Raw genomic sequence first — 21,572 nt, forward strand, 5'->3', positions numbered from 1 at the left:
TACCGCACTTGTCCACCTCTGCTAACGCTATAGCTGCTACATCCCCTATTATTACTACTACTTCTATCACTACTACTACTACTTCTACTACTACCACTACTAACTACTACAACTGACGATGATGACGATAATGATTGTAACGAAAAGCAGAAGCAGAAGAAAATGAAAAAAAAGAGGTAACAAAGAAGAAAAAAAAATCAAGAAAAAAAAGGAAAAAAAATACAAGCATATTAATAAATACCAAAATATCGACTAACGATCCCAATTACCAGAAAGATGCAGCGTCCGTCTCAACCCGTTTTTAACCTCTCCTCTTTTTTCCCAACAGTTATATGTATTTATGCTGTAATTTCCGCGGCCTCGCCCTAAGACCCCTTTTGATCAGGCAAGCGCGGGGAAAGAATTCACTCACGCGGACACTTTTAATGAAGGCGGATCCAGAAATTCGCTCATGCTGGGTGTGTATTTATTTTTGGACTTCCTCTGCTGCAATTATCGACCGTATACATTAATTAGAGACTTTTTTTAGACCACCTGAGCTGTTTAACCAGGAAGCTTATTAGGGGAGAGGGGGGGAGGAGGAGGGAGGGGAAGGAGAGAGAGAGAGAGAGAGAGAGAGAGAGAGAGAGAATGTGTGTTATGCGTTTCAGTAAAAGCAAAAAAAAATTAAGTAACGTAGAGGGGGACGAGAGAGAAAGATTGAGAGAAAGACAGACAGACAGACAGACAGACAGAGACAGAGAGGAGATACTACCCAGAATTATAGACCCCCGTAGCCCATTTGGTCTCCTCCAGGCGGTCTGAGCCCCTAATTCCAATTCCATGAGTGCTATCGATTCCCAATTCGGAGTACCGCCAAGGTGAGGTAATTGCGTCCAGGTGTGTATCTTAATGAATCACCTACATTACCTTACGTGCCCGGAATTTCCATCTCATTAGTCTCCGCTGCCTTATACTAAATTGCACCTAAAGAGAGATTACTGGAGTTCATTCCCCCAAAGAGCTTGTATCGTAGTGGCCTTCTTCCTCGTTGCTCTTTCCTTAATAATGATTTGTATTGTGTGAGTAAGTGGTTGGCTGTGTTTATTTCGCTTCATTAGTTTGGTATACTGTATTGTGTTGAATGTATTGTGTATATGAGTTTGTGTGTGTGTGTGTGTGTGTGTGTGTGTGTGTGTGTGTGTGTGTGTGTGTGTGTGTGTGTGTGTGTGTTTGCTCAATATACATTCGTTTCATTCCTCTCTGTCTCATACTTAATTGAACTACCTGATTAATGAATTCGCGGCATTAATTACAGAACAGACACTTGGTACACACTTCATTAGATTGAGTTATTCTGTTTGATCTAGTTATCTACACTCAGTTCACGCACACTTTGAATATAAGCCCCTCCCCCTTCCTCATATAAGCGCCTATCATTGGTTACTCTATCAGCAAGCCACGCCTCCTATCTAACCCAGTCTGCATATGATTACTGGATGCTGAACCTTATTGGTGGATGGGAAGCTGGTTTCGGTGGGTTCATTTTTCTAAGTTTAGTGAATCGTTTTTTTTTTTTAACGTGTTCGCCTATAGCGCTGGTAGGCTTAATTCAGGGGCCTAGTGGTCGGCCCAGGCCCGTCATGGAGCAGGCAATTTTTATAATGGCGCCATTTATTCTTGGCTCATGCTGCCCCCCGGAACTCATTCTTGATTCACTTGGACGGTTTCTTCTAAAGTCCGGGTTGATGGGTGGTCTTCTGGACAGCATGTGGGTAGTCTTAGGCCACTCGGCGGTGACTGAAAATCCCAGGTGGTAGCGTCGTCCAGCACGCGGTGAATGCAGGGCCCACACGCTAACCACTCAGCCACCGCCTACCCCTTACATATTAAGGTCATCAAAGAGCTGGAAATCGATGACGTAAATTGAAAAAGTATGATTAACAGAGGTATGTGGGATGATGGACTAGATTGAATCTTATTGCTGGATGCGAGGCTGTGGTATGTGAGTTTATTTTCAATGTTAAAGTGAACTGAGTGTTGGCGTCAGGTACAACTACATATATTAAAGTCATCAAAGAGCTCAGAATCGATGACATAAATTGAAAAAGTACGATTGATTGAAGCTGGAGGCGACGGTTTTCAAAGGGTTGTATTAGTGAGATTCTTCCATTCCCTCCTCATTAATTTTGTGACGCAAAGAAAATCGTTAAGGGGGAACTGCACCACTCCCATCTCGCACTAATGACTAAAAATATACGAAATAAAATAACGAAAAAATGTGCGTTCCCTTAAGATGATACGCAAAGGACACTGTTACCTTTTCCGAATAATGAAGACGTATTAAATATAGATGAAGGATTGGAGAAAAGATGACAAACTAATAAGAAAACACATCTGAACACATTATCAAAAGACACATGAGAAGACACATGACACCAGAAGACACATGACACCAGAAGACACAAGGAAAGACACATGACACCAGAAGACACATGGAAAGACACATGACACCAGAAGACACATGGAAAGACACATGACACCAGAAGACACAAGGAAAGACACATGACACCAGAAGACACATGGAAAGACACATGACACCAGAAGACACATGGAAAGACACATGACACCAGAAGACACATGGAAAGACACATGACACCAGAAGACACATGGAAAGACACATGACACCAGAAGACACATGGAAAGACACATGACACCAGAAGACACATGGAAAGACACATGACACCAGAAGACACATGGAAAGACACATGACACCAGAAGACACATGGAAAGACACATGACACCAGAAGACACATGGAAAGACACATGACACCAGAAGACACCAGAAGACACATGGAAAGACACATGACACCAGAAGACACATGGAAAGACACATGACACCAGAAGACAATGGAAAGACACATGACACCAGAAGACACATGGAAAGACACATGACACCAGAAGACACAAGGAAAGACACATGACACCAGAAGACACATGGAAAGACACATGACACCAGAAGACACATGACACCAGAAGACACATGGAAAGACACATGACACCAGAAGACACATGGAAAGACACATGACACCAGAAGACACATGGAAAGACACATGACACCAGAAGACACATGGAAAGACACATGACACCAGAAGACACATGGAAAGACACATCAGAAGACACATGACACCAGAAGACACATGGAAAGACACATCAGAAGAAACATGACATCAAAAGACACATGGAAAGACACATCAGAAGACATATTACACCAGAAGACACATGGAAAGACACATGAGAAGACACATGACACCAGAAGACACATGGAAAGAAAAAAGACCACGATACAAAAATAGAGGCAAATGCAGACACATAGAAGAAAAGAAGAATCAAGTAATGAAGAGCGAATGAGGTGCCAAACTTTTACTCTACTCACGAATAAAACAAAACAAACACCATTCTAGGAAAAAGAAGAATACCAGAAAACGAAAAATCAAACAAACAAACAAACAAAAGGAAAACAAAACACTCAGGTACTCAAACTGCGCTCATTAAACCAAACACACACAAAACTTGAAGCAAAAGATGACACTCAGAGGAGACGAGACACACACACACACACACACACACACACACACACGGAACCCCCCCACCCTTCCACTCCCAACAAAGACCTCCACCCCCCAACACACTCACGTTCCCCCTTACCCTCACCCACACCCGCACACTCACAGAGGTATAAACTTTGCATCTTGCGCCACGCTGACTAAAGAAGTGAAAAAATAAGGTTCCGAGCGCGTGGCTAGAGAGGAATGAGAGAGAGAGAGAGAGAGAGAGAGAGAGAGAGAGAGAGAGAGAGAGAGAGAGAGAGAGAGAGAGAGAGAGAGAGAGAGAGAGAGAGAGAGAGAGAGAGAGAGAGAGAGAGAGAGAGAGAGAGAGAGAGAGAGAGAGAGAGAGAGAGAGAGAGAGAGAGAGAGAGAGAGAGAGAATGACATAGGAACTCAGACCACACAGACCCCATGGTCCAGACTAGGTGGTCTGTCCTTAAACCTAAGTGATTTTACATTAATCAGAAGGCTCCTAAACGTTGCATTTCTACTCTAGTTGATGTTAAGTTGAAGGAAGTGACGGTCGAGCTTATTTTTGAAGGAGTCAATCGTGTTACACTGGACCACTGATGGTGGAAGCTTATTCCATTCTCGCACTACAACGTTGGTGAAGAAAAATTTGGTGCAGTCTGAATTTACTTGTCTACATTTGAGTTTTACGCCATTGTTCCTCGTGCGCAAAGTGTCATCGATCATAAACAATGTTGATCTGTCTACATTCGTGAAACCATTAAGTTTTTTTAAACATTCGATCAGTTTTCCTCGGAGGCGACGTTTCTCAAGAGAGAACATGTTAAGGGTAGAAAGCCTTTCTTCGTAGGATTTGTTACGCAAGGAAGGGATCTTTTTCGTTGCCCGACGCTGAACACCTTCTAATTTAGCAATATCCTTTGCATGGTGGGGAGACCAAAACTGTACCGCATATTCCAAGTGGGGTCTGACTAAACTATTGTAGAGCGGGAGTATTACATCTTTATTCTTGAATACAAAGTTTCTTTTAATGAAGCCCAACATTCTGTTCGCTTTATTTGCTGCATCGATGCATTGCTGTGAGAATTTGAGGTTTGACGCGATTTTGATCCCCAAGTCTTTGACGCATTGAACGCTTTTGAGTTTAACGCCGTGGGGGGGGGGGGAGAGAGAGAGAGAGAGAGAGAGAGAGAGAGAGAGAGAGAGAGAGAGAGAGAGAGAGAGAGAGAGAGAGAGAGAGAGAGAGAGAGATTCAGAATGGGGAAAAATGCTGAGTGGAAATAAAATGAATATGAAAATTTGCAGAGAAAACAAAGTGAGGCTTGGATATGAATGTAACTCGGAGACGTGAGTTTAATTTTAGTAAAGAAAAGGAGGAGAATACGTGAATGCATAACTTAGAATACGAAAACAAAAAAATACACACACACACACACACACACACACACACACACACACACACACACACACACACACACACACACACACACACACACATACACACACACACACACAGACAGGCAAGCTATAAACACAAACCACACATAAAAACGCACACACATAAACATGGCAAAAAACGATGCGCAAACACCAATAAACTCGTCAACAAACACACACACACACACACACACACACACACACACACACACACACACACACACACACACACACATCCATTCACCCTCTCCTTCCATCCATCTCCCCCATACAAACAAATCAGCACCCTTCCCATTCCTTTCCATACACCCCCCCTCTGCCCCCTCTTCCCTCCCTCCCACAGGTAAACACACAGGTAACTCACGTGTTCAGGATGAGGATGCTGTCGTGTCCTGCGGTGGCGAGGCGGCGGTCCAGGTCCACGTGGGTCTTCCTCATGGCCTGGGTTGTGCGATTCTCCAGCGTGGCTAAGTCCTCCTTGAACCTCCTCTCCGTGGCCTGAGGAAGAGAGGAAAGCAGGGTGAGGCAGGGTGAGGAAGGGGATGGTCGAGGAAGGTAGGACTGAAGGAGAGTAGGAAGCGGGTTAACGCAAGGGTAAAGAAGGGGGAAGTCAAAGAAGGTCTAAGGAAGAGAGGAAGGCAGGTTGAGGTAGGGTGAGGAAGGGGAAAGTCGAAGGGTAAAGGCAAGGAAGGTGGGTGTGAAGTAGTGGAAGGTAAAGCAATGTCGATAAAGGTCAGACTGAGGCAAAAAATATAGGGTGAGGAAAGCTCGACGAAACATGAAAACATAGAAACATGGAAATGCTGTTAACATAAAATTTATTGGCTCATTGCGAGGTTGCCCGCTCTGGTGATTTAATCTGCTCGACAGGTACTTAGAGCCCGCAAAGCAGATGAAATCATTTTTCAATTTACTCCTGACGCAACGAAATATTGATAGATCGATTTTTAAAGCAGTTGATGGTATTCGTATTAACTAATTTTGAGGGAAGATTGTTACAATGGTGGATGACTCGGTTTGAAAAGAAACCCCTGTCAATGTCTGTACTACATAATCTCGCTTGAAGTTATTTCTAGTTTTTAGTTACTAAGATTTGCAAAGAACGAGGGAAGGAAGTTAATGTGAGGCAGGGGAAGGTAAGGAAAGTTGAGGATAGTCAGAATGAGGCAAAAAAGGTGGGTTGTCTGGTAAAGGGAGATCGATATGAATGAAAGGATGGAAGGGGAAAGGCATGAAAGAGCTGAATGACGCAAGGGAAAGAGTCAAGTGGAAGGGGAGGAAAAGAAAGACGACAGCCAGAGAGGGTGAGGCAACCAAGGCCAGGGAACCAAGTAAGGGAGACTAAAGGCACAGGGAGGGAATGGAAGGCAAGGATAAGAGTATGGAGTATGGAGTAAGGTCAGGGAGAGTTAGCGAGGCAGGGTTAGGGCCAGAGTAAGGTAGAGTCAGGCAGGGTAAGGGAAGAGTAAGGTCAGGGAGAGTTAGCGATGCAGGATTAGGGCCAAGGTAAGGTAGAGTGAGGTAGGGTAAGGGAAGAGTAAGGTCAGGGAGAGTTAGCGAGGCAGGGTTAGGGCCACAGTAAGGTAGAGTCAGGCAGGGTAAGGGAAGAGTAAGGTCAGGGAGAGTTAGCGATGCAGGATTAGGGCGAGGGTAAGGGTAGAGTGAGGTAGGGTAAGGGAAGGGTAGGGACAGGATGAGGTTGGTTGGTGATTGTGCTGAAGAAGAATGAGACGATGAAAATAAACATGTAGCCCTTGGTGGTCGTTTGCTCTGTTATCTGAAGGAGGAGGCTGAAGGTTGGGAAGGAGGATGGGAAGGAGAATGGGAAGGTAGGAGATAAGGAAGGAGGATGGGAAGGAGGATGGGAAGGTAGGATATAGGGAAGGCTGAGGAGAAAGTAAAATGAAAGAAAGAGAAGTAGGATAAAAGGAGGAGGATTGGAATGAGGTAGGAAGTAAGGAAAGATGAAGGAGGAAATGAGAGGAAGGAAAGAAAGGTGTAAGTACGATAAAGATAAGGGAGGGTATGAGGTAAGAAGTGGGAAAGAACAGGAAAGTACGATAGGAAGGAAAGAAAGATAAGTAAGATAAAGAAAGGAATAGAGAAGGGTAATGAGGAAGAGGTAAGAAATAGGGAAGGCTGTACGAGGAAATAAAAGGAAGAATAGAGAGCGAGGTAATGTAAAGAATAACAAAAGAGATAAAGATGGGAGTGAAATGAGAGACTGTGAATGTTGTGCGAAAGAAAAATAGGAAAAAGGAAAGAAAGATATACCGCGGAGAAGAAGAATAAAAGGCGGGCAGATGAGAAGAAGAGAGACACCAACAAATAAATACAGACAGACGGATAAATAGACACAGCGATAATGAGACAGCGAGGGGCAGCATGAAGAACGAAGGAAGAAATAAATGGAAGAGAAGTAGGATGAAGCGAAGGAGGATGGGAAAGAGGTACAAAGAAGGGAGTGCTGAAAGAAAAAAAAAATGGGAAGGAGAGAAGAAGGTTAAAAAAATGAGGGAAATAGATGGGAATGAGATAGGAGATAAAGAAGGGTGTAGACGAATATGGGAGAAAGAAAAGAAGAGAATGGGAAGGAGGCACAAAGTAGGAAATGATGAAAGGAAAAAATGGGAAGGAGAGAAGAAGCGAGGTAAAAAGAAAAGATAAAAGGGAAAAAGATGGGAACGAGATAGGAGATAAAGAAGGGTGTAGACGAATATGGGAGAAAGAAAAGAACAGAATGGGAAGGAGGCACAAAGTAGGAAATGCTGAAAGAAAAAAAAATGGGAAAGAAAAAAGAAGCGAGGTAAAAAGAAAAGATAAAAGGGAAAAAAAGATGGGAACGAGATAGGAGATAAAGAAGGATGTACTCGATAATGGGAGAAAGAAAAGAACAGAATGGGAAGGAGGCACAAAGTAGGGAATGCTGAAAGAAAAAAAAATGGGAAAGAAAAAAGATGCAAGGTAAAAAGAAAAGATAAAAGGGAAAAAAAGATGGGAACGAGATAGGAGATAAAGAAGGGTGTAGTCGATAATGGGAGAAAGAAAAGAACAGAATGGGAAGGAGGCACAAAGTAGGGAATGCTGAAAGAAAACAAAATGGGAAAGAAAAAAGATGCAAGGTAAAAAGAAAAGATAAAAGGGAAAAAGATGGGAACGAGATATGAGATAAAGAAGGGTGTAGTCGATAATGGGAGAGAGAAAAGAACAGAATGGGAAGGAGGCACAAAGTAGGGAATGCTGAAAGAAAACAAAATGGGAAAGAAAAAGATAAAAAGATAAAAGGGAAAAAGATAGGAACGAGATAGGAGATAAAGAAGGATGTACTCGATAATGGGAGAAAGAAAAGAACATAACCCTTATAAAAAATAATAAAAGGGGAGAACTGAAAGGAGAAAGACACTAACAAATAAATACAGACAGACGGATAAATAGACATGGCGATAATGAGAGAGCGAGAAGCAGCATGAATAATGAAGGGAGAAATAAATGAACAAATGAATAAAGACATTAGCATCCGACATCAGTGGTTAGGAAAATACAAACACCAATAAAATAAACACGGAGAGAGAGGTACAGAGATAGATGGGGTCTGATTATACAAAAAAAAAAAGGCTTAACACTAAAATACTTATAAAAATAGTTGAGGATACTTACATACACACACACACACACACACACACACACACACACACACACACACACACATAACTCCCCCACACACACACACACACATAAGCAATTTCTCCTTATTTGCAGAGAGAGAAAAAAACATCACAAAACCTTTTAACTTTCAAGAATCAAAACATAATTAATCACTCGCCCCCCCTTCACCTGTCCCCCCTCACCTGCCCGCCCCCCCTTACCTGTCCCTCACTCCCCCCCCCCCCCCTCCACAGCCTTATAAAAAGAGCCTCCATCTTACCTGTCTTGCTGTATGCTAATTAGGGCACACGCTTGGCTCCTTTAGGGTTCTCGACTTTGGTTTGCCTAAGTTGTTTGTTTTAGGTTGTTTGTGAAGTTGTTTGTTGTTTGTTTTAGTTTCTCTTGTTTGGCGAAGCAGAGGAAAGTGAGATTTGCAGTAGACTCCTATTTTTTTTTTTTTTTTACCCTTTCTATTCGTTTGTTTGTGTTGTTTGTTAATGTTGTTTGTTTGTTTGTTTGTTTGGCGAAGAAGAGGAAGATGAGATCGGCCGTAGACTCCTATTTTTCTATTCTTTTTTTCTTTTTGTTTTACCCTTACTTATTGTTTGTTTGGGTTGTTTGTTAATGTTGTTTGTTTGTTTGTTTGATTGTTTGGTAAAGCTGATGAAGGTGAGACTTGCCTTAGACTTATAATTTCCCTCATTATTATCTGTATTACCGTTTCTCTTTATTTCCCTTTCCCACCGTCTTCTTTTCATCCTTCTTCTTTTTATTCTTTGTCTTGCTGTTTTTCTTCACTTCCTTTTCCTTCTGTCTTCTTCCTTTCCTCCTTTTTACTCGTTGTTTTGCTGTTTTTCTTCATTTCCTTTTCTTTCTGTCTTCTTCCTTTCCTCCTTTTTACTCGTTGTTTTGCTGTTTCTCTTATTTCCTTCTCAGTCCGTTTTCTTCCCATCTTCCTCCTTTTTATTCTTTGTCTTGCTGTTTTTCTTCATTTCCTTTTCCTACTGTCTTCTTCCTTTCCTCCTTTTTACTCGTTGTTTTGCTGTTTCTCTTATTTCCTTCTCAGTCCGTCTTCTTCCCATCCTCCTCCTTTTTATTCTTTGTTTTACCTTTTCTCTTTATTTCCTTTTCCTACTTTCTCCTTCCCATCCTCATTTTCGTTCTTTGTTTCTCTATATTTCCTTTTCCTACTGTCTTTTTCGATCCTCCTTTTTATTATTATTATTTTTACCGTTTTCCTTTATTTCATTTTCCTGCGGTTCTCTTCCCATTTTCCTCCTTTTTATTCATTGTCTTGCCGTTTTTCTTCATTTCCTTTTCCTACGGTCTTCTTCGTATCCTCCTCCTTCTTCTTCTTTGTCTTGCCGTTTTTCTTTCTCTCCCTTTCTACTCTGCCTCCTTCCCATCCTCCTTCCTTTTTTCCATACAAGTCTGTCCTGCGGTTCCTCGAAATCAGAATATCGTTTCGCGGAGAAGAGAAAACAGAGAAAGGTGATTTTTATTTTCTTGCCTTGTGGTAGAGTCTTACATCCACATTTTTCTTTTAATCTAGTTTTGATTTGTTTTCATTTCCTTTTGCTTTAACTGCCCGTATGTTTTTCTTGGTAAAGGGAAGGAAAAATCTTGCTTTATGCTAATTAGGGCACACGCTTGGGTCCTTTAGGGTTCTCGACTTTTTTTTGCCTAAGTTGTTTGTTAAGTTGTTTGTTTTAGTTTCTCTTGTTTGGCGAAGCAGAGGAAGGTGAGCTTTACCGTAGACTCCTATCTTTTATTCTTTTTTTTTATTTTGACACTGCTCTCTTATCTGTTTTCTATACACTTTTTGTCTTACCTTCCCTCGAAATTAGAATATCGTTTAAGTTACTCTTCTTTCCCTAGTCAAGCGAAGCAGGGAAAGGTGAGTTTTTTGCCTCTGACCTTTCTCTCATCCGCCTCTGCTTTACCTTCCCTCCAAACCAGAATATTGTTTTAAGCGAGTCAGCTCTTGTTAGGCGAAGAAAAAGATGGTGAATACTTTATATCTTTTACCTAACTTCCATACTCCTCCGTTTTACCTTCCTTCGAAATCAGAATATTCTAAAACGTACGAGTGTTGTTCTTTTACTTAAATTTTTGCCTCTCTTCATCTTCCTTCCATACATCTCTGTCTTGTCTTCCTTCGAAACCAGAATACTGTAATGACTTTTTTAGCATTTTTATCTTATTTCCTTTTATCTAACAAGTTCCACGGTGAAGGTGACTTATACTGTAGACAATTCTTTTATCTGTCACCCATACATCTTCGTCGTCGCCTGTTCTCCTTGAATTGGAAGGCCACAGAACACGTACAAACATCGCCTTTATTTATTTATTCATTGTTTTAGGCTTTGAGATGGCGGCTTGTGCTATAGGATCTTCTCTTCCCTGCCCTACATGAACCTCTCAACCTCTCTTGGTATTAGAATGTTAAGGTACAGCCACGAACACTTATATTTTCTGTTCTGTTTTTAGGTCTGACGAGGAAGGTTGTGTTGTCTCTGTTTCATCTTGACAATTCTTTCCTACTTTGTTTTTTTTCTGCAGGGATGACGAAGACAAGGGTGAAGGTTAGAATCTCACGTCCACCTTCTTCCTTTTCTTTTGCTTTCCTCTTTCTTATGCTTTTTCTCATATTTTTGTTTTGTTGTTTTTAGCTTCGTCTTGACATTTCTTTCTTTTTCTTTTCTAGTTGCGACGAGGAGACAGCTAAAGGTTGGAGTCTTACGTCGCCTTATTCTGTTTTTCCTGTTTTGTTTTCCCTTTCTTTTACTTTTACTTACATTGTTTTCTTCGTAAGAGGAAGGAAGAATCTCGGAACATCTTGAGGATTAGACTTACCTTGCCTTTCTTCTTTTCGTCTTAGTTTGGTTTTGTTTTCCTTATATTTTGCTTTTCCTCATATCATTTTTCATCTTTAAGGGAAGGAAGAGTTTTGGAACATCTTGAGGATTAATTTTACCTTGCCTTTCTTCTTTTTGTCTTCTTATGCTTTATTTTCCTTTTCTTTTGCTTTTCTTCATATATTTTCTCATTTCTTCTTGGAATTTCTTTTTCTTCTTGTTTTGTTTTCCAGTTCAGACGAGGGGAAAGTTGAAGGTTAAAGTCTTACACTCACCTTTTTTTTTTCCTTTTCTTTTCTTGTCCTCATATTTCTCCTCTTCGTAAGGGGAGGGAGAATCTCGGAACACCTTGACACACCTGAGGAATTCAACTTTCGAGGCAATTTCGTTCCTCCGGGAGACGAGCGACGGACTGAAAATAATCTTGACTCTTTCCATTACGCACTTTTTCCCTTAGATTTACCTCCGCCCTTTAGTCTCATGCGAACAGGGAATTTTTCATCTTTACTTTTCTAGCGCAAATAAGTGAGACGGGAGAGTTTGCAGGAGGCTGAGTTATCGTGAATACGCGGCCTCATGCATGCAAGGACTGTTTTTTTTAGGCAAATGGGTCATGCGAGTGTTTGTAGCGAAATTGGACAGGAACGCTTGCAGGCTGAGTAGCGGTGAATATGTAGGCGAGGACGAGCCCCGAGGGAGGAGGGTTGTGTGACGTGTGCGTGGAATATTCATTCATTCGAGCGCCGCCAGAGGGACGCAGCGCCACAGACACACGCCGCTGCAGTACAACGAGAGGCTGATATGACGTTCCCAGGAATTCCATTATGTTGACTATTCGACAAGTTCCTTTACCATGAGCATCCTTCATGACTTTTCACTTTTCCTTTTCACCAGTTCCTTTACATTCAGCATCCTACATAACCTTATTCATTCAGTGTTCTCTTTTTTACGAGTTTATTTACCCTTAATAAACGTACATGACTTCTTCCTTTACGGTGTCCCTTTTCCCTTGAGTTATTTTACCCATACTATCCGACACAACCTTATTCCTTTAGTGTTCCTTTTCCCCAGTCCCTTTACCCTCGCAATCCTAAACAACTGATTTCATTTAGTGTGTTCCCTTCCATGAATTACGTCGCATATATTTCCTTAAGTGTTCTTTTTCCACAAATTCCTTTACACTTGCTATCCAACATTATTTTCTCTACATTTTCACGAGTTCTTTTACCCTTAAACAACGTACGTAACTTTTTTCCCTTTACTGTGTCCCTTTTTTACGAGTTCCTTTACCCTCGCCATCTTACACAATTTGTTTTCTTTAGATTTAGAACGTCCCTTTTTCCCGCCCTACTATTCGGAGCATCGTATATTCCCACAACACCTCTCTCAGAATGTTGTCGGTTCTAGGAATGCCTTGACACTCAACATCCTGTATTCTAGACAACTTTTCCGTTAGTAAATGTCAAATTCCTTCATAACCTATGCTTCTCTTCATTGAGAGTGTCGTTTGCCTCAGAGATACTAGACCATAACGTCCTGCACTCATTCAATGCCTCCTCCTTCAAGCCGCAACGTTCCTATGAAATCCTAAAGACAACAGCCAATGATATATTTCTCCACAACTTTTATTATCGTCCAATAAAAATGTCCTACATCTAAGAAACTATTATTATTATTATTATTGAGATCCATGGAAGGGCATCAAAGGAAAACAAAACAAAAAATCTAAATCCAAACAGAGTCCCCTCGATGGGCAGACATGGCAATAAAAAATAAAACCGGTGACATCCTAAAGGAACGTAACATCCTACATCCTTAACTCCCTTCCTCGGGTCACCATGTTCCTATGAGACCTCACAGCGCCACCACTGTTATATTCCTCCACAACCTTTATTTCTGCCCATCAGCGTCTCCCGGAGGACGGAGGAGAAAAACTGCGACAGGCGAAGCGAATTGAACGCCCGTGTCGAGCCCCGCTGGACGCCGTGTAACCGGGGAGTCACATCTGGCAAGCGTGTTTTCTTTTTCTAGGCATTTTAGGGACGGAATGAAAATGGGGAAACGGAGGGAACGCTGGAATCAATCCTAACATTCACCTCCAACCACCACCACCTGTAACACCACCACTACTACTACTACTACTACTACTACTACTACTACTACCACCACTACTACCACTACCACCCAAATCTCTACCACCACTACTACCAAACACTAACAACACAACCACTATCTTTAAAGCCACAATGCATGCAAGTCAAATATATACACAAACATACACAAACACATCTCTCTCTCTCTCTCTCTCTCTCTCTCTCTCGTTTCGTTCCAGCTTCCCTAATTTCGCCTCATTCCATCTTTACTGCTCGCCTGTTTACGTTTATATTTTTTCCTTTCCTCCTCATCTACTCCATACTGCAATTACTCTCTCCTCCTCCTCCTCCTCTTCCTCCTCTTGCACAGTTTCTTTTGTTATCCCTCTTCCTTGTTCGCATCTAAATCTTTCTGTTCATCTCCTTCCTTATCTACAACTTCGCTTCGTCCCATTTTTCCCTTCTCCTCCTCCTCCTGCTCCTCCTCCTTTTCCTACTCTTCCTCCTACTTCTTCTCCTTCCTCCTCTTTTTCTTGTACTCCTCTTCCTGCTCCATCTCTTTATCTCTCTGCTTTTCGCTTCTCTTCCCTCCGCAACTTCGGTTCCTCATAGTTTTCTTTCTCCCCTTCCTCCTCTTTCCTCTTATTCCTCTTCCTTCTCCATCTCTATCTCTCTACCTATATCGCTTTTCCTCCTCCTCCCTCCACTGCTTCACTTCGTTCTCCTCCTCCGTAATTTACCGACCTCCTAAATCAAATGAAGACATTGATGGAAATCTCTACGCAGAGATAAATAAAATTATCAGAAACAGAAATGCAATAATATGCGGCGACTTCAATAACACCTCTGTTAACTGGTCTGCACTCTGCCGACAGGGAAGGAGCTATATTAATACATTTTGCGTAAGATACATATCTTTATCAAACAGTTACCGCGCCGAAGCGAGGAAATAACATTCTGGATTTAGTCTTCACGACCGACAGCAACCTCATAACCGCCTGTGAGGTCGGCGAGCCATTTCCAAGCAGTGACCACAACATAATCAGATGCGTTTTGAATATTGAAACAAAAGCACGAGAAAACTCACTCTTAATACCTAACTATAGTAAAGCAAAGTTTACGGACCTAAGAAGAGAATTGGCTTCAGTAAATTATAATTATTTGCTCAATAACGTCAACGTTCAACAAATGTATAATCGTTTTACTGCACAAATCACAGCGAGCGTAAATAAATTCATCCCACTCAAGCCACGAAGGACAGAGAATCAAAAGCCGTTATGGATGACTAATTACCTGCAGAAAATCATCGTCGAAAAAAGAAAAATGTATAAGAAATTTAAACTGTCACACACTTCACAGGATCATACTAATTATATCAATATCAAGAGAGAGTGCGAAAGGAAAATCAGAAAACAGAAACGCGAATATGAGATGAAAATATCACTTGATGCGAAGAAAAATCCCAGATTATTTTTCAGTTACATAAGAAGCAAAAAAACTGTAAAAAGTAATATCGGCCCACTATTAGTAAATGGCGATACGATTAATGATGATAAAGGCATGGCGTCGGTCCTAAATTCAACCTTTAGTAGCGTATTCACAAAAGAGAACATGACATCGATCCCAGCCCCGAGGACTATTTTTCAAAGCCCTGAAAAACATAAGTTTGCGTTGACCGAAATCGATATCAGTGAAGTGCGTGCGTACCTACAAAAAATAGAGTCAAATAAATCTCCGGGCCCCGACAATTTATCTCCTCGCGTGTTAAGAGAATGTAGTCAACAGCTAGAATTACCCATAACGTTAATGTTCAACAAGTCATTAGCACAGGCTAGTCTGCCTCTAGAGTGGAAAAAGGCCAATGTTACCCCGATATTTAAAAAAAGGAGATAAAAAACAAGCCAGTAATTATCGTCCTATCACCCTTACGTCTGTCCTAATTAAATTATTCGAAAAAATAATCAGGGATAAAATGATCACTTTCCTCGAAACAAATGATTTGGTAACTGATAATCAGCATGGATTTCGTAGTAATCGATCTTGCCTTACAAACTTATTAACTTTTTTCAACGACGTTTATTCAGGTTGGGACGCCCGAGCCCCATATGACGTAATTTACCTAGACTTTCAGAAAGCGTTTGATAAAGTTCCCCACGTTAGGCTTATTTCAAAACTTCGTTCCCACGGTATTAGTGACCATCTATGTGCGTGGATTCATGACTGGCTCACCGACAGAGAACAGCGTGTAGTTCTTAATGGTGAAGCATCCGATTGGCAACCCGTAACCAGTGGCGTGCCCCAAGGTTCAGTCCTGGGGCCAACACTATTCATATTTTACGTGAACGATTTAGAGACTGATATCCTGTCAAAAGTAGCCAAATTCGCCGACGACACCAAATTAGGAGGTACTGTAATGAACAGTAAAAATTGCGAGAACATTCAATCAGACTTAATAAGACTTGCCGATTGGAGCGAAAAATGGCAAATGTGTTTCAAGGTAGATAAATGTAAAGTAATGCACATAGGTGAAAAGAATCCTAACTTTAAATATCAGCTTCAAGGACATGAGCTCAGCGAAGTAAAACAAGAAAAAGATCTTGGTGTCATTATCAGTAACACTCTTAAAATGAGTGATCAATGTTCTGCGGCGAGTAAAAAAGCCAATATGATGTTAGGATTAATCTTAAGAAACTTTGATTATAAATCACCCGAACTTATGAAGATATTATATTTAGCATTTGTAAGACCACACCTAGAATACGCCGTTCAGTTCTGGTCACCGAATTATTTAAAAGATCAAGTTTTGCTAGAAAGGATACAGCGACGAGCAACCAAACAAATTCCAGCGCTCCGTAACTTGACGTATGACGAGCGTTTAAAGCGTTTAGATATGTTTTCTTTAAAGAAGCGAAGAGTAAGAGGGGACTTAATTGAAGTGTTCAAAATCCTTAATAGATTCGAAAACATTAACCCAGATAGTCTATTTCAAGGAGACACCAACACAATAACACGCAGCAACGGTATGAAGTTAAGGAAACCGACGTAACACATTGGCGCGCAGAAGTTATTTCAAAAATAGAGTCGTCGATCACTGGAATAGACTCCCACCGTCAGTAGTTAGCGCACAGAGTATTAATAGCTTCAGGTCTTCATTGGATAACTATTTCAGGGATATAAGATTTTACTGACCCTTTTTCAAATGTTTCAGGCAGTGAGGTGTGGGTACAGTAAGGTTAACAGGATACTGGAGGGTACCCCAGTACCGAAGGTAAACGAGGATCAAGCATCTACCGGTAACCCCTGAAACTACATCTCACGTTGCCGGAGGGAGAGGTGGGTGGGGAGGAGCCTTCATCTATAGTTGGCAGCATGTTACAGACATGCTGCCAACTATCTTTTTTTTTTTATAGTTGGCAGCATGTCTGCAACATGCTGCCAACTAGTCTCAGGACGAGTCTCAGCGGTCATTTTTTTTAAATGGCGCCGTGTCTACGACAACCACGAATCTGGCGACCGATTGGCCGACAGTCTTGACGACAGTCTTCCAGATTGTCTGTCAACTGGTTGGCCGACTAGCTGGCCGACAGTTGCCAAGGAGTTGGCCGACGGTCTTCGCGTTGTTCCGTACGGTATTTTGTTATCTGAATGGTCAAGAAAATAAAATTCAGTATTTTAAAATTGTAGTGAGCGCATTTTTCGGTCAATCACAAAACCAGCCTGTAAAATTTGTCAAAGCTTCGTCCAAAAAAACGTGTAAAATACGCGACGTAACGTCCCTCCCCCCTCCCTCTTGCCTACACCAGCAGCGTGCTGCGTGCGGCTGTCACTCATTGCATGCTCGAGAAATTTTAGGGTTGCTACCTGTTCCTTTAGATATGGATCCATTCCGTATTGGAGAGTGAGATGTTGCATTCCACATTTTTGTGACCTCAGGGTGGCAACCCTAGTTGTGTCATTCAACACAAGAGAGATCGAGGCAAAAGGAGTGCGTGCGTGCTGTGCGGCTCCCAAGTTGTGCCAGCGAAACGTAACCATGCCCAGTTGTTATTGTGCTTGTGATTGCAAAATAAATATATAAATTTCTTGATGGCGGCAATATTAGCCAATATTTCTGAGCCGACAGTCATCACGAATGTCCTTCATTAGGCGAAGACTGTCGTCACGACAGTCCCTCATCATTCTTAAGTAGTCGGCACAGACGACTGTGCCGACAAGAAACGGTAAAAAATTGAAAAATGGCCCCGACAGTCGTCACGACTGTCTCAAGACAAGCCAAGACTGTTGACGACAGTCGTCACGACTGCCCCAGACCTCCCTCAGATCTCAACCGGAAGTGACGGTTGGTCCAGACTCTTGCCGACTCTTGTCGTGAAAGTTTAGCATGGAATACTTTTTTGCGCTACCCCTCACGACTCCAGACTCCCGTCACGACGTCGGCGCAGCAGTCTCAAGACCTCTTTCAAGACATGCCCGACCCTTTCACATCAACACCCAAGACCTCGTGTTCCCTAGAGTCGTGGGTTGTCTTGGCACAGAGTCGGTACAGTGTGAATGAGGCTTAAGGCGGCGTCACACAGGGCAAATTTCTCCCAACATGTTGCTCGTTTTTGTTCGCGGTTGGGCAAAATGAACAACCACCAACAAGATTTGGCGGTTCGGGAAGGATGGACAACGGTTGTTTGGTTGGTTGGTTGGGAGAAATCGGGGTAAAATGACATTCGTGCTATAAGCTGTAAATGTAAATTGAAAATCAATCATCGTACATATTAACTCAAATTGTCAACTGTAAAACTCCAAAAACCGACGTACATGTGCAAATATGTGTTTGTGATTTATTTTTCCACTGTGTAAAGTTATTTATAACACTCAACTGACTGTGATGGTATGCTGGGCGGAGTCTGTGCCTGGCGCGAGGTAAACAAACTGTTGAGATGGAGAACACTGCCTCTTCTGGCGTTTCTGCAGTCGTAGCTCATGCTTCATTATGTGCAATGCAGCAGCACAATCTTCTAAAACCTAGCTCAATATCCTTCCGATTTATGGTTAACTGGATGGAAAGATGCTGGCGTGGTGTTTGTTGTTGTTGGAGCGCGGCGTCAGCACAACAGTTCAGGGTCAATGCTGTGTGATGCACAACATTGTTGTTTGGTGATATCACCAACGAAAACAAGCAACATGTTGGGAGAAATTTGCCCTGTGTGACGCCGCCTTTAGCAGGAGCCAGGATCTCACCCAGTGTCAAGGATAGGGAAAGTTTGGCCGCGTGCTGCGGAGCCATAGAATAGGAGAGGTTGGCCACTAAATCACAGGCGCCACGTTGTTATCAAAAGGGCCAAGCGAAGTGTAAATGGATTTGACAAGGCTTTCGTTGGAGTTTTGGGCATTTCCAGGGGTAGTTCCCTCTGGTAGTTTGACCCTTCCGTACCATGAACCCAAACAGACACTCTTTAAAACCCGGTTATTCTCCTTCTTTGTCTTTGGAAACAGTTGATCTGAGAGGTAGAAGCGTCTGAGAGTAACGACCTTTGAGTTTGTGGTGAGAGAGAACCCATTACCGTGGGACACAGGGCCAGTGTGACATCCGGGTTGCCTTAATTTACCTTCCTTTTTTGTTCTCTCATCATTGTGCTAACTTTATTTTCCTCTTTCATTCTCCCGCCTCCAGGCCCGGACAGTCCACGTGCAGCTCACCCAGCACATGGGTGACTCTTTGGAACTGGAGACGACGTTAACTGGGCGTGGAACAATACGATGCCCGTTTACTTGTTTTACATTTGTGGTGGTTTACTGAACTGAGGGAGACCGACGTTATGTATACAGGTCTTCCTTTAAAATCTGGCTCTCCTAAACGTAATACAGGTGCAGAAATTAAATGAGTGTGGTTTAGTATACATGGAGACAGACTGGAATTACGTATATATTATCTTTGAAAAAATGGCTCTTTGAAATTGGATGAGGCGTTAGCTGGGTCTGGATTAATACATGGAAATAGACTGACATTATGTATATATATTGCATTAGAACATGGCTATTTGACCCTGGATGCGACGTAAGCTGGGTCTGAATTAATACATGGAAATAGACTGACATTATGTGTATATATTGTATTAGAAAATGGCTATTTGACACTGGATGCGGCATTAGTTGGGTCCGGATTAATACATGGAAATAGACTGACATTATGTATATATATTGTATTAGAAGATGGCTATTTGACACTGGATGCGACGTTACCAGGGTCTGGATTAATACATGGAAATAGACAGACTAGCATCATGTATATCTTACCTTAAAAAATGGCTCTTTGACACTTGATGTGGCACTAACTAGGCGTGAATAATACGTGCATGGTGACAGGCTGAAATTTTATACACGTTGCCTTAAATAACGGCTCCTTGAATCTGGGTGCTGCGGTAACTATATAGGTCAGAGGTAAAGTTGGGGTCTACGCTATAGCTGCGCGTGGCCTCAGTGCTCACTGGGGAAACCTGCGGAAGGTAAATTGTGGTAAACTGTTAACTAAGGACGCCACTAAAGGCTGTAATACTCAAGGCCGGAGCCAAACCGGCATTGTGTGTGTACACTCTTAAAAGAAACATAACTCTCTCGAATCTAAACCGGGGCCGCAGTCACCGTGTTCATAAGTGACATGTTTGAATGGTTCACGGTCTCCCAACTTCTTCAATATTTAGTATTTTGATTCTGATTTTTTTAACGAAATTGATAAGAGAAACAGCAACACATTATCACTACTCTGTTGTCATTTCCTTCAGTACAACAGCAGCGATTCTTTCAACTAATTTTTCTGTTACCACCGAAATGGTCCACAACGAGTCACACCTGCAAACTTTCCTTCTCCTAATCTTTTTAACAACCTTCGGTGGCGTCACAGCAGTTTCCCGTGAAGGTAGTTTTTCTTCTTTCTCTGTTACTACAACTTCATTCGTTTTATTGCCGGGCAAAATCTCCACTGTTTTCTCTGTTCGTTCTTCTATCAGAGGTCTATCGCCATTTTCTGTAATATTTTTACTCTCCACAGAAGTCTCCTTAATGGTTTCATGTGAAGGTTGTTTTTCTTCTTTCTCTGTCACTACAACTTCATTCGTTTTATTGCCGGGCAGAATCTCCTTTGTTATCTCTGTTCGTTCTACTTTATGAGGTCCATCGCCATTTTCTGTAATATTCTTAGTCTCCACAGATGTCTCCTTAATGGTTTCCTGTGAAGGTAGTTTTTCTTCTTTCTCTGTTACATTCGTTTTATTGACGGGCAAAATCTCCATTGTTTTCTCTGTTCGTTCTTTTTTCTGAGGTCCGTCGCCATTTTCTGAAGCATTTCTACTCTCCACAGATGTCATCGTAATGCTTTCCTGTGAAGGTAGTTTTTCTTCTTTCTCTGTTACTAAAATTTCATTCGTTTTATTGCTGGGCAGAATCTCCTTTGTTATCTCTGTTCGTTCTACTTTCTGAGGTCCATCGCCATTTTCTGTAACATTCTTAGTCTCCACAGAAGTCTCCTTAATGGTTTCATCTGCATTTGACAAGTCGGCTCCCACGCTCCAAGAATTTTTTGGCGTCTTGGTGTCGGCTACCATGATTGCCGACTGCCTGGGACATACGGCCAACTATATTTTATAGTAGTAGCGGTAGTAAACAGACACCCTCGCCATAGACCGATAGGTCTTCTGGTGTCTGTTCTTCCTATGTATTCCTCCTCCTCCTTCTTCTCCTCTATCTCTTTATCCACCTCTTATTCTTTCATTTTCTCCTCCTCTTGATTTCTTTATTTTCTCTTATTCCTATTCCTTTTCCATCTCTATCTGTGCCTCCCTCGAGAACTTTGCATCCTCCTCTTCCTCCTCCTCCTCCTCCTTACTCCTCCTTACTCCTCCTCCTCCTTCTTCTCCGTCTCTTTCTCTCTCTGCCTATCCCTTCGCCTCTCTCCACATCTCTTCTTCGTACTTTTCCTCCTCCTCCTCCTCCTC

At 42.0% G+C, this 21,572-nt stretch overlaps 1 protein-coding gene across 1 annotated transcript in view; it reads right to left on the reverse strand.

Moving 5' to 3' along the window:
• The window catches only part of LOC127000170 (ficolin-1-like), an 84,824-nt gene that overhangs the window by 44,730 nt on the left and 18,522 nt on the right, over window positions 1-21,572 (reverse strand). The window contains exon 6 of the mRNA XM_050863561.1: window positions 5,359-5,492. Within this exon, the coding sequence (XP_050719518.1) occupies window positions 5,359-5,492 (134 nt within the window). The remainder of the gene's footprint in view (window positions 1-5,358; window positions 5,493-21,572) is intronic.

Source organism: Eriocheir sinensis, chromosome 18, assembly GCF_024679095.1.
Source record: "Eriocheir sinensis breed Jianghai 21 chromosome 18, ASM2467909v1, whole genome shotgun sequence".
Lineage (NCBI taxonomy): Eukaryota > Metazoa > Arthropoda > Malacostraca > Decapoda > Varunidae > Eriocheir > Eriocheir sinensis.